Source organism: Fusarium subglutinans, assembly GCF_013396075.1.
Source record: "Fusarium subglutinans strain NRRL 66333 chromosome Unknown NRRL66333_c0000272, whole genome shotgun sequence".
Taxonomy (NCBI): Eukaryota; Fungi; Ascomycota; class Sordariomycetes; order Hypocreales; family Nectriaceae; genus Fusarium; species Fusarium subglutinans.
The window spans coordinates 14207-25952 of NW_023502335.1; the positions used below are offsets into that span (position 1 = coordinate 14207).

The 11746-nt window shown below is 44.9% G+C and overlaps 3 protein-coding genes across 3 annotated transcripts; 2 read left to right on the forward strand and 1 right to left on the reverse strand.

Moving 5' to 3' along the window:
- Positions 1-300: 300 nt before the first annotated feature.
- Positions 301-3078, forward strand: FSUBG_12511 (dynamin family; the record flags this gene model as incomplete). Its single annotated transcript, XM_036677308.1, has 3 exons — positions 301-657; positions 711-2403; positions 2960-3078. 3 exons carry the CDS (start codon positions 301-303, stop codon positions 3076-3078), a joined length of 2169 nt encoding a protein of 722 aa, XP_036532013.1.
- A 2204-nt stretch (positions 3079-5282) lies between these two features.
- Positions 5283-6592, forward strand: FSUBG_12512 (uncharacterized protein; the record flags this gene model as incomplete). Its single annotated transcript, XM_036677309.1, has 2 exons — positions 5283-5493; positions 5553-6592. The coding sequence occupies 2 exons, from the start codon at positions 5283-5285 to the stop codon at positions 6590-6592; spliced, it is 1251 nt and encodes a 416-aa protein (XP_036532014.1).
- Positions 6593-7299: 707 nt separating this feature from the next.
- FSUBG_12513 (het-d) lies at positions 7300-8621 on the reverse strand (the record flags this gene model as incomplete). Its single annotated transcript, XM_036677310.1, has 4 exons — positions 7300-7315; positions 7360-7617; positions 7821-8271; positions 8396-8621. The coding sequence occupies 4 exons, from the start codon at positions 8619-8621 to the stop codon at positions 7300-7302; spliced, it is 951 nt and encodes a 316-aa protein (XP_036532015.1).
- Positions 8622-11746: the final 3125 nt, after the last annotated feature.

Genomic DNA, 11746 nt, shown 5'->3' on the forward strand with positions numbered 1-11746 from the left:
CGACGAGTTATTTATGCGTTGTCCTCCTGCGAATAATTGGTCCCTTGGCTTTGTCTTCGTCATCGTCAATGTTGATGTAAGTTGGAGGCCCACCGAGGGGTCTATGCGCTCGCGAAAGACGTCCAGATGGTTGGGGGCGAGGAGCGGAGCTAAGTCTGACAGCGAGCGTATTGAAGAGAGCCTCCGGCCAACAAAATTAAAGGATTTTGACCGTCCCCAGACTTTTTGTCCTCGAAATCTTAGTCTGTGCTCAACAACCCCGTCCTTTACTCAACAGTCTTAATCTACCAAGAATTCACTATGAGTCAATCTATGCTCACCAGCCCAGACCGACTGCGCAAGATTGACCAGCTTCGCGAGAGAAACATTGCTACTTACCTTGCCCTACCCCAATTGGTTGCCGTGGGAGATCAAAGCTCTGGGAAGTCATCCCTTCTAGAAAATTTGACTGGAGTACCATTTCCGCGTGGCCAAGAGCTTTGCACTCGTTATGCAACTCAGATCACTCACCGCCGCGATATCATATCTCGTATTACTATCAGTATCATTCCAGGAGCAAATGCCCCAGTCGAGCACAAAGAGAAACTCGAGAGTTTTATCAAGGAAGTGGACTCGACTGAGCAGCTCAACACTGAGTTCCCAGACATTTTGCATGAGGTACAGACAGCGTCAGCTATCTTGGAAATCCGATGCTGACTCTCGGGTAACAGGTGAACACACTTATGGGGATCAAAACGCCCAGAAACCCAGGTGGTATTAAGACGTTTACTGAAGACGTGTTGAAAATTGAGAGATGTGGACCAGACGAAGATTACCTGACAGTCATTGATGTTCCTGGAATCTTTCGTATCACTACCCAAGGAGTCACTACAGATAAAGACCGTCAGTTAGTCGAAAGGATGGTCAAGAATTACATTCGCGATAGTCGCACAGTAATCTTGGCTGTTCTACCATGTAATGTCGATATTGCCACTCAGGAAATTCTGGCATTTGCTGAAGAGGTCGACCCAACTGGCGAGCGTACACTGGGTATTCTAACGAAGCCTGATCTTCTCAAAGAACGAAGTTCGAAAGCCGTCGTCTGCGACCTGGTCCTGAATAAGCGACGACCTCTCACCCTCGGTTATCATGTCGTTAGGAGCCGTGGCGGCGACGACGAAGATTCTGATGGGGATACCGATTTGCTGCGCCGTGAAGACATGTTCAAAGATGAGCCTTGGACCGCTCTGCCAGATCACAAGACTGGGATAAATCCCCTGCGAGTGTGCCTACAAGAGCTTCTTGGTCAGATCGCTGACAAGGCATTCCCTAAACTCCGATCCGAGACGCGTCGCAAGCTCACTGAGAAGCAAGAAGAGCTGGCGAGTCTTGGGCCTCCACGCCAGACTGGACGACAACAGCAGCAGTTTCTAGTTAGCGTTGCGAGCAAGTTCCAGAACATTGTGAGAGCAGCATTGGATGCTGACTACTCAACGAATCAAGCATTCGAGGATGATAACTTACGTCTCATCACGGAGGTTATTAACACGACAGATGAATTTGCTGTCGACTTCGAAGCTTGTGCGCACACTTACAGCTTTGAAGAAAAAGATCGGACCCGTAGAATTTCTACAGCCTTTTCTGATTCTGAAAATGAGGAAGAAGAAGATGATGAGGAGTCATCTACGCGCTTTGATCTTAACTTATATCCTGATCTAGAGGGTATTCTAACAAGAGACTGTATCTCACATCAACCATCGACAGGAATCATGCCTTGGATCATTCAAATGCATCGACGTTCTCGAGGTGTCGAACTAGGTACCTTTGGGCCACGAATCCTGTCCAGTGCCTTTCAAGAACAGTCTATCTACTGGCAGAAGATGGCAACAGAGTACTTGAGTAGAGTCGTCTTGTCCGTCCACAAGTTCATACTGGGAGCCCTCCGTAAAGTCTGTTATGAAACTCGTATCCTCGACGAGCTCATATCTGGCTTGATGGCTGATCTCCTTATCAGATATCAGGATAGCATGAACCAGGCTATTCACTTGGTTCACATTGAGAGACACAAAAAGCCCTACACGCTTAACCACTATTTCAACGAGAACTTACAGAAAGCACGGAACGATCGAATTAATCAAGCTCTGAGAAAAAAGGCGTGGAAAGATCAAAATACTGGGCAGCAAGTTATCAAGCTTGATGATATTTCATCAGTCGTAAACAACCATAGCAATACCCAGCATACAGCGGAAGAGATACACGACATTCTCCAGGCTTATTATAAAGTGGCACGCAAGCGCTTCGTCGATAACATCTATCACCAGGCAGTTGATCACTGCTTGCTTTCAGGCCCATCAAGTCCCCTCATTCTATTTTCTGAGCAGTGGGTGCTAGACTTGAGTGATGAGAAGCTACAACTGATTGCGAGTGAGTCACGTGTGACTCAGGAAAGGCGTCAAACCCTACAGACGGCGCTTCAGGATTTAGCACAAGCTATAGAGATTTTAGGTTAATAACGGAATTGTAACTCCTAAAATAGGAAAGGTTTATACCATTAGGAGTTTATATTTATAGTTATTATAGCTACGCTATCATATATTATATAGTATTTAAACATTTAAAGAGTAAATGTAGACATGACGCTTTACTTTCACCACCCAGTCTTTATGTTCACGTCTGATTACTGATCATACCTGGTCTAGCCGCCCACAACAAACCTGCAATTTTAAACCTACCGCTTCGTTATTGAACCGCCTTTATCGGGGTGAGTCGCTCTAGTTGCAAAGAATTAAGCATATAGTTCAGAAACAGCATGGGCTGGCTGCTTATCTGGACTCTTGACACCTTGTCCTGTCATAATTAATAGTTACCAGGTGGCACATCCCATTAATCGAACTCATTACCTTTCTTACTCCTACTTGTTTGACTAAACCGCCTTGTCTGGCGCTTAGTCCAAACGGCTTTGTAGCTGCTGTGGTTGCAGCCAGACTCCGACAGCGCCGCAACGAAGCCGAAAACAACCCTTGCATCGAATCCAGATGGGCATTCTTCCTTGTCCTCATGAACCTTCTGGGCCTTGAAGATGAAGTAACCACATCGTGAACCGTGAAATAGGGCCTGATAAGAGACTTAAGCCGGGCCAGACCGGCTCGGGCCAAACCCTTAATCCCTCCAATCCCTTTCCTTCGTTCATCTGGAATATCTCTAGAAGGCCATCTTAAGCCTCTTATAAGCTATGCAACTTATCCATCTCATTTTACAAAGGCCTATACATCGTCCTATTACAGAGAGAGGCATTATGGAAGCTATGAAAGATATAAGGCCACGACATGTGAACGCGTCTACGGGCCAGGAGTTAATACGCCTGATTCAGAGCTGAGATCATGCCACTGTATCAATTTCCATATTATAGTATCTTAGCATTTAAAAACTGGATGAAATTACTGTATTAGGTACCTACCCTTTTAGGCTTCTTTACTAACGCCACTATCGAGCTGCTTTCTATTAAAAAAATCCTTTACACGGCCGTCCTTCCTTATTATGCACACCCGCGACTTCATTATGAACACCTGCAACTAGCTCTTCAGTTTCATTTAAGCGGCATATGGTATCTTTTATGGGACTAGGGGTAATGTGAATAGCCACGACTGATGGCGATAGCTGTGCGGCCACCGGATCATACAGCTTCCTGTGGCCCTCTTCAGCAGACCACTGTATCTTGCTACAGCACTTTGCCTCAGCCTACGAGTTTTCGGAAACTATTATGTAACAGACAGCTCTAGACGGCTAAGGGACAAAGGTAAAGAAGAACCGGAGTAAGGCAGGGTAGGAAAATTAAATCTAATCGTTCTCCTCTTCTTCTATTCAAGAAACTACCTGTTCACAAGTCCTTCCAAGAATCAAAAACCAGAAAAGCAACACTGATTATAACCCGATAACTAATCTACTTCTCTCTTCTTTCTTTTTTTACCCTGGTGACACTCGTCCCTATGACGTTTCAAATTATCCTGTCTTGTGTATACCTTGTCGCATTCTGGGCATGTTCCGTCTATAGGATGGTAATTGGTTTGCTCAGCCCACGGCCTATGGTTGTTCCATACATGGCGCCTAACCTGCTTTTCCTCAATAGCGTCTCCCCAAGAACAGTCACTCTTGGGGCATGACCTGTGTTGTGCCATATGCTGGCTGAAAACAAAGAATGCTATCCATCAGCATGTGTCCAATAATGCCAAGAAAGAAGCTTGTTCCAGATGATGGTAAAGAATGACCACTTACTCGTGTTCTTCTTTGTCGGCAGCTTTATGTTTGCAATCTTTCCAATTACAAACGAGTCGTGGTTTTCTTTCGATCAGATCTGTTGACTTGTCGGAGAAATGCTGTGCATCGATTGGAGAGGGACTCGCCGGCCCAGACTGATTTGCGGAAATGCTGGATTGTGGGACTATTGCATCGCCAGAGGGCTCAAACACCTTTTGCATCGTATCTTCAGCAGTGACTGTAGGTCGCTGGTTGTTCGATTGCAAATCGCCAATTGCTCATGCGTCATGGGATGGTGCAAGCAGCTGAAGCCGTTGCTGCTCTGGCGTCGCAGCCTGCATCAACAGACTTGGATCGATCGCGCCGTGGTCCTGATCAGAGGTTGCATTTGCATAATCAGGTATAGGAACGCTTGCATGGAGTGCCACAGAATCTGGGCACTGTGGTTCTTTGTATTGCCCTTGATCCTGTGTGGGTGCATCATCTCCGCTCAAGGGCGGATTTTGGGCACCATGTCGAAATGGGTGATCAGTACAGAAAGACATACCTTTCACGAGTTTTGACTTGGGAATGGAAAGCCACCAGGAACCAGGAGTATCTATTCTCGATATAACGATGATCAAAAACCTTCCATTTGTAACCGTTAATGTTGGAGGACGGCCATGAGGACAGATGTTGATGTGAGCGGGGGACCTTGCGAACAGAGGTCCAAACAATACAAAGGTACATGCTGGAGGCCGGGCACGTAGACCCCTGCCACATTGATGATGACATGGCTAGCTCCTCAATAATGCCCCGTAATTGTCCCCAGCCTCCAACATGATTTTAGTACTTAGCTCGTAGTACCCATCTGCATCTGCAGCCATAACGTTGTTCAAGACGCTTCACTCTCGATTAATATGAGCATAATGTCAAAAAACGGTGCCATAACTGGCGAAACCCATAAGCGCTTTGTTAAAGTAGCAACCCTGCTTTCCCTAATTGACCCGGTCCGAGGTGAACCGACAGTACATAGCCTGGACATGCACCCCCATGAAAATGCGCGAAAAATGGAAAGTCTTCATAAGAAATTCCTAGACTCATTCGCTCTAATCTGTTCAACTTCTGCCAAAAGCGGCGAGACAGCTTCAGCTGTGTGTATGGAGCAAGGGCATCCTACAGGAACCGTCTTGCGACTTGCTCGGAACCTTGGTGTCCCTCAACAACTACTTCAGCGTCTAAATGATGTATTGGATGACCTTACTTCTGCTTCTTCTACAGGTATGTAACAAAGCTCACCATCTAAACATGTACAGGATTACTGACACGCAATGGCACAGAACTGCCAATTCAGCAAAAAGAATATCAACTCCTACTCAAGATTGTTGATCTTACACGTCTGAGAATAGAAAGCATCTTGCAAAGGCTTCGTGATCCAAAAACTCAACAGTACATTGAGGAAGTGGTCGACAACCTGAGAAAAGACACTGTCTCCGACCCCGAAAAGGCCGGCTTCGCGACCTGGATGGAACATCTTCCGGTCCTGATGTCTCTTGAACCCAACGCTGTATCTGCCGCATTGGTTCCCCACATTAAGTGGGCATCACGGGCGAAATGGGTCTACTCTGAGCATCTTGAAGCGTTATTTTGCCCAGGTGAAGAAGAATTGCCGGACTGGGTCTTTCAGGTATACAAGCTTGGCCGATACTTTGCAGCAGCAAAGGCGATGATCAAATTAGCGGTCAAGCAGCCGTTCCTTTTCACGTCAATTCACATCGAAGTGATTAATGCCCCAGATCAAGAATATTTCACCCTAGGAAACGACTTAGCAGCATTGAAGACAGTACTTCAGAAGCTGACTGATGTAGACCACGATAAGCTCATGTCTCAACTGGGTCAAATCTGGCTCACCGGGGACCCTGAGCTGCGGTTTCGTCAGGCTTGCCGCCTGACATTGACAGTACATGCAGAGATGCAGATGCTCAGTTTCTATGACCACCATCCTGAACTAACGCCCCGACTTGCTTTTATGGGAACGAGTAAGAAGACTTGCTTCTTGTGTCATCGATTTATGTCCCGCCACCCACTGCAAATGAGCGCCTCAGCAAGTCATCAGAAGCTGTATCCGTCGTGGAACCCTGCTCCGTGCTTCATATCTGATGTACGAAAACGCCATAAAACGTTACTTTGGGAGCTCAGCAGACATTTGGAGGATACTACTGCTCGCGATCTTGAGACAAGGCTGGGAATTCGTCGACGAAAGAATCTGGATTCAACAGCAGGTCCATCGCTTACAACATCTGGAAGTATCGCTTCAGATTGGTGGACTAGTGGGTTGGCACATCCTAGCAATATACTGGACCTGAATGATTCTGTTTGATGCGCATCCGCGAGATGTCGACCTCACTGAGCGGCTTGATCATAGGCTACGACCTTGCTACGTAGAGAGTTTCCGTCGGCAAGTATTTCTGGCTTTCAACTCAGCTAACAGCGCTTCAAAATCTCAACTGAAGCTGTGTCTGATTCAGGATAGGCCTCTTTAAGTTCTGATGAGTTATTGATCCTAAGGCAGCCTATTTCATGAAAGACAATTAGAGAGGCATCTCGGAACAGATTTACTTAAAGGACATGGGAAATATTTTACTACTTATGAATTTAAAGATATCTTATATAGACACTAGACTAGCTTCTATAAATATATATTAAAGCTTTATTTAGTAGGTTTCCTTAACCTATATAGTAAATAGTTTATAATATTAAATAGTTCTTAAATTAGGAAGTAATATAATTACTTTAATTATTATTAAATATAGTTAACTTTTATGTATTCTTTAAATTAATTTATAAAGTCTATTAAAAATACAATCTTAAATATTAAGTAACAATTAGTATCTTTTACAACGTTAAATAGTTAGAATTCGTTATGCATCTGATTTACATTTAAAAATGCAATATAGCTATTATTTATTTAAAATAGTTCACCTTCTTATCTTTTTTACTTACCTCAGCGATATAATAAATCGATTTACTGTCCGCAAGCCAAACCCTGAGCCTACTTAAAATCCACCTATATCTAGGGTGAAGACTTTAGCTTCCAAGAGATCTATTACAGGTTTTAGGTAAGCCTGTAAGCGACAGCAGTGAAACTTTAGTCGTCTAGGAGTTTTGTTTAGTTCTTCGTCGTCGTCTTCCTCATCAAACAGTCCTCTGTCCTTCTTTTTGCGGCGTGATGATGAAGGAGCGTCTTTCTGCAACACCCAAACATCCTCTTTAGACCCTTGAAAGGAGGAATCAAAGTGATCAAATGGATAGTGAGAAATATCCTCTGATGGGAGATAGAGAGAAGGCGAGTCAAAGTGTCGCACCGCTTCAAGTGCTGAGGACAGACTCTGGTTGCGGAAAGGCCTTACAGTTCGAGGTGAGTGCAAGTTAGTATTCTTCATTTGGTGAGTCAATGCTCCAAGCATCATGAGCCTGCATGCAAGGACCCGACAAGATCGGTCTAAGCATAAATTGTCCAACACGGCGTTCAACTGTGCGATCAAATCTTCGAGAAGATCCTGTCTCCTTTGCTCAATTTTATCTACTCTGGTAAGCATTTTACTTACGAAATGGTTGTGAACATACCGACAATATCTGGACGCATAGGAAGCCCTAATAGATCTATAGGCCCGGTACTGCACATAATTGCCACTCTTGTTGCCTGCTTAAACTTCTCATCCAAGCCGAATACCGATGCAACGAAGATCCATTGAACCAGCTCATCACACATATGACTGGGAACTGACTCAGATAACCGATTGATCCACACCTTGACAAAGAATGATAGAGCGTCATGGCATTGAAGGTCATCCACAATCTCAGCTATTGAGACTATCATCTGAAGCGTGACCTCATCTGGCAAATCCTGAGCTTGCACGTGGATGACCTGCATGACAATCCTGAAAGCTTCAGGATCAAACAGGGGCCCGATTTCCCAGTGGTAAAGGCCATCAACTTCCGTCTTCCGAGTCTCACGATAGTCGCTTTGGAACATCGCTCTGGCACGTCGTGATGCAACTGTAAGGTGTTTCTTGGACACCTTTAATCTCAGTTCGGATACCGATTCATCTCCTAAATCAGTAGGAAAATAAGTCAGTTCTCTACTAGTGAAAAAGCCTTTCTGGGCGGCGTTCTCCCAAACCTTCGTGACAGTGGGTAGTCCTATCGATGCTGGAGATTGTGGAATGGCCGTCTATATGGTCTCGCTCATAGACAGCAGCTGGTTCTTCAACAGCTAGTAGCTCAGCAGTTGCAGCTTGCTCTTCGGCAGGCACTGGCTCATCCGCGCTCTGGGTAGGCACAGCCAAGTAGGAGAAGATGATCAAGGTGTCTCCATTAGGGTCAATGTTTTCTTGAAGGACGGCCATGTCTGAAAGCTTCACCGTATCTTAGGTAAAAGAAGACCTCTTGCGACGATTCTAAACTCAGGCTATAAACATTTCACGACTTAAGAGGCTCAGTATGTGTAACGGAATAGGTTAGTACTCGGAATTTTGGAATCATTTACAGGCATATCACACACTTCCATCAGTACAAGCATAGCTCAAATGACTTGGAACCTTTATGTGATCATTTATTCTTTGCAATGACAAGTCTGATGTAGCATGACCAACATGATGTCGACTCTCTACCTATTGCGACTGTGGTAGGTGATTCATGCCCTGCTTGCGGCTGGCCTCATTTCTGTAGGACTACACCACAATTTGGCTATTGATTAGTCTCATTTGTTACAATTTCAGCATGTCTCATTGCCATGTAAAGCTCAACCAACACAGAGTGGGGGTCATTTGAGTCATACCTAGAGGAAATGTGAACCCGGCCAATTGCCATTGATATGAACCCACTTGAAGGTGAGCTAACATGTTTACCCCTCATTTTCTTATGACGCTTATGTGTCCTAACTTTTACCTTTTCCAAGGTGGTAGGCCTCCTGTACCAATGCTAAGGGAATTTTACATCGAAGAAGCTGCATTATCGCATTCACATATTCTGGCGTAACATCTACCTCATGGCAAGAAATAACCCGAACTAAAATTCATTCTTACTTTTAGCGCTTGTTTCTGGGGTTTCACAAGAGAGTCAGTCAAGAATATATTTTATGTAACTCGGGTTTTCACTAGTGAGGTAAAAAGTTCTTCTCGGGTCTATATCTCTTAATAATTTTGTTTTAATTTGTAAGCTCTGAATCTCTGAACTTCAGACTACTTGCTAGGGCCTGTAGAGCAGCTATCGCAAGTCCTCCTTCACACCATTACTAGTGGTAATCGGTACAGTAGGGTATATAAAAACCTCTTTCTTGGTAGTTTTGCAACTAGCCTATCAACCGTAGCATCCCATCCTGTCATCGGTAAAATCCGTAGTCCGATATCCTTTATCTTATCTGTCCACCCCGACATAATGCATAAACTCATGTCGCGTCTTACTCTTCCGCTTAAAACATCCCAACATGCAGCTTGTCAGAGTTGTGGCACTGGTCTTCTCAACGCCACGCATCACCATGCACAAGTGGCTAGACTCCATGACGACTGCAACACCTTGAGGCTTAAGGATGGCCATAATGGCATGAGCGACCTCGTTCGTCAGGCGCTCCTGAATCTGTAAGCGACGAGAGAATACCTCGGCGACTCGAGGAAGCCTTGAGAGGCCAATAACGGTATTGGAGGGTATATAACCAATGTGCATCTAGAAAAAAGAATTAGCCGGCATATCCCAGAGTCCAGTGTAAAAGATGTTGCCGGGGAAAAGGGAGCTTTCCTTTCCTATAAAGGGCACGAGATGGTGCTCACAAAGGCTACATATGTCAATATCTTTCACGATGACCATCTCATTATTGACTTCATGAAATAGCGCGTTATTCAAGACATCTTCCGCATTGGTATGGTAGCCTTTGGTCAGGAACAGCAATGCCTTGGCATAACGCGAAGGGGTATTCAGGAGGCCTTCACGACCGGGATCCTCGCCAATGCATTCTAACAAAGTTCGCACAGCACCTTGCATCTTTTCCAGGCGTAAGGCGGCCTGTTCATAGCTGTCTCCTTCGCGAGTTGTAGTTTTTGTCGCTGCAAAGTTCAACTATCAGTGGCAATACAAAGAAATTTGTATTTATACATTCAAACTCAAGACGACTCAGTAAAAAGTGACACTATAGTAACTTACAAGAATCTCCGGAACTGGTGAATGGGCCGAGCGACTTCTTGTCCTGATCGGGGGCGCTCAAAACTTTACTATCAGAAGTAGCCCCAAAGCTGCTGAGCTTGCGTTTTTTCCGTCTTTTGCGTCCATCTTGGGTTAAATTATCGCTGATTGTGGAGGAGACAGTAGCATCGTTGCGGTCCCGTTTCTTAGACAAGACGCTGCCGGTTTTTGAACTGGCCATGTGAACTGATGTAAACCAACGGGGAACAGAGGCACAAGGCAAGGCTTCATGAAAGAAATTATGTCGCAATATGACCTGAAAGTCCGCGACCTAGAAAGGCTTGGAAACGAAGACAAAAAAACCTGATCGTGAGAAAGGGTTGCTTATCAACTAAGTAAACGTACGGATAAAGGAACTTGGGGGTAGATATAGCTTTATGGTTTATCTTCTCACCTACACTCTGTTAAACAGAGTGCATTCACAACCATACATGCCTCTCCTTTCGCCGTATCAGCTTTGAGACTGGCATATAATGCACCACTGTTTATGCATTAAAGACAAATTATAGTTATCTAAGCCGATAAACATGTGAGGATTTGTCTCCATAAGCCCTTCTTCAAAATGGACAGTTTGTTGCATTTCTGCTGGAGGCCGGCTACCAATCTGTTGTGTGTGACACCACAAAACCCCTATGATCACTGTCTAGCTCGGTTCAAATTGCTCCATGCTTACGTGTCATATGTATAGCTCAAGATTTGACTCTGATGCTTACGTCTGCATGGACCCGATGAAATGTGGAATGTTGAATACTCCAGAGCTAATGTTCTTCATACCACTAGATGTAGGTCTGAATCTTGACAGCTTTCGCTATAATATATTCAGTCGATTCGGAAAAGATTAACTCTGGTTACTACATTCTCTACGGATTTGACGGCAGTTAATGGTCCCATCTATTGGATGCTTTGTCCCCCTTCTGTGTAGAGTTGGATTACAATTTCGTATTACGTACAACCTATCGATGTGGTGCATGATACATGGATACATGTATTGCACTTTTGTCTTACGGTGAGGATCTTGAATTCATATGCTTCAATACAGTCTCTCATGAACAGCCTAACAGAATCCCCACCATGTATTGCTAGCACGACCGGATTTTCGCAGCACATGATAGGCCATGCGGGAGGCCGGCCGAAAGAGGGTGTTTCGCGCAAGGTAACCCATAAGTTCTTCCACGCACCACGCGGTAAACGTGGTCTTCGTTGATAGGGAGAGCTAAGACCCCATGGAATGATGAGGGAGCTGACGTGGTCACATATTAACGTTGCAAAGATAACACAAGGCCTACGCGTACATCAA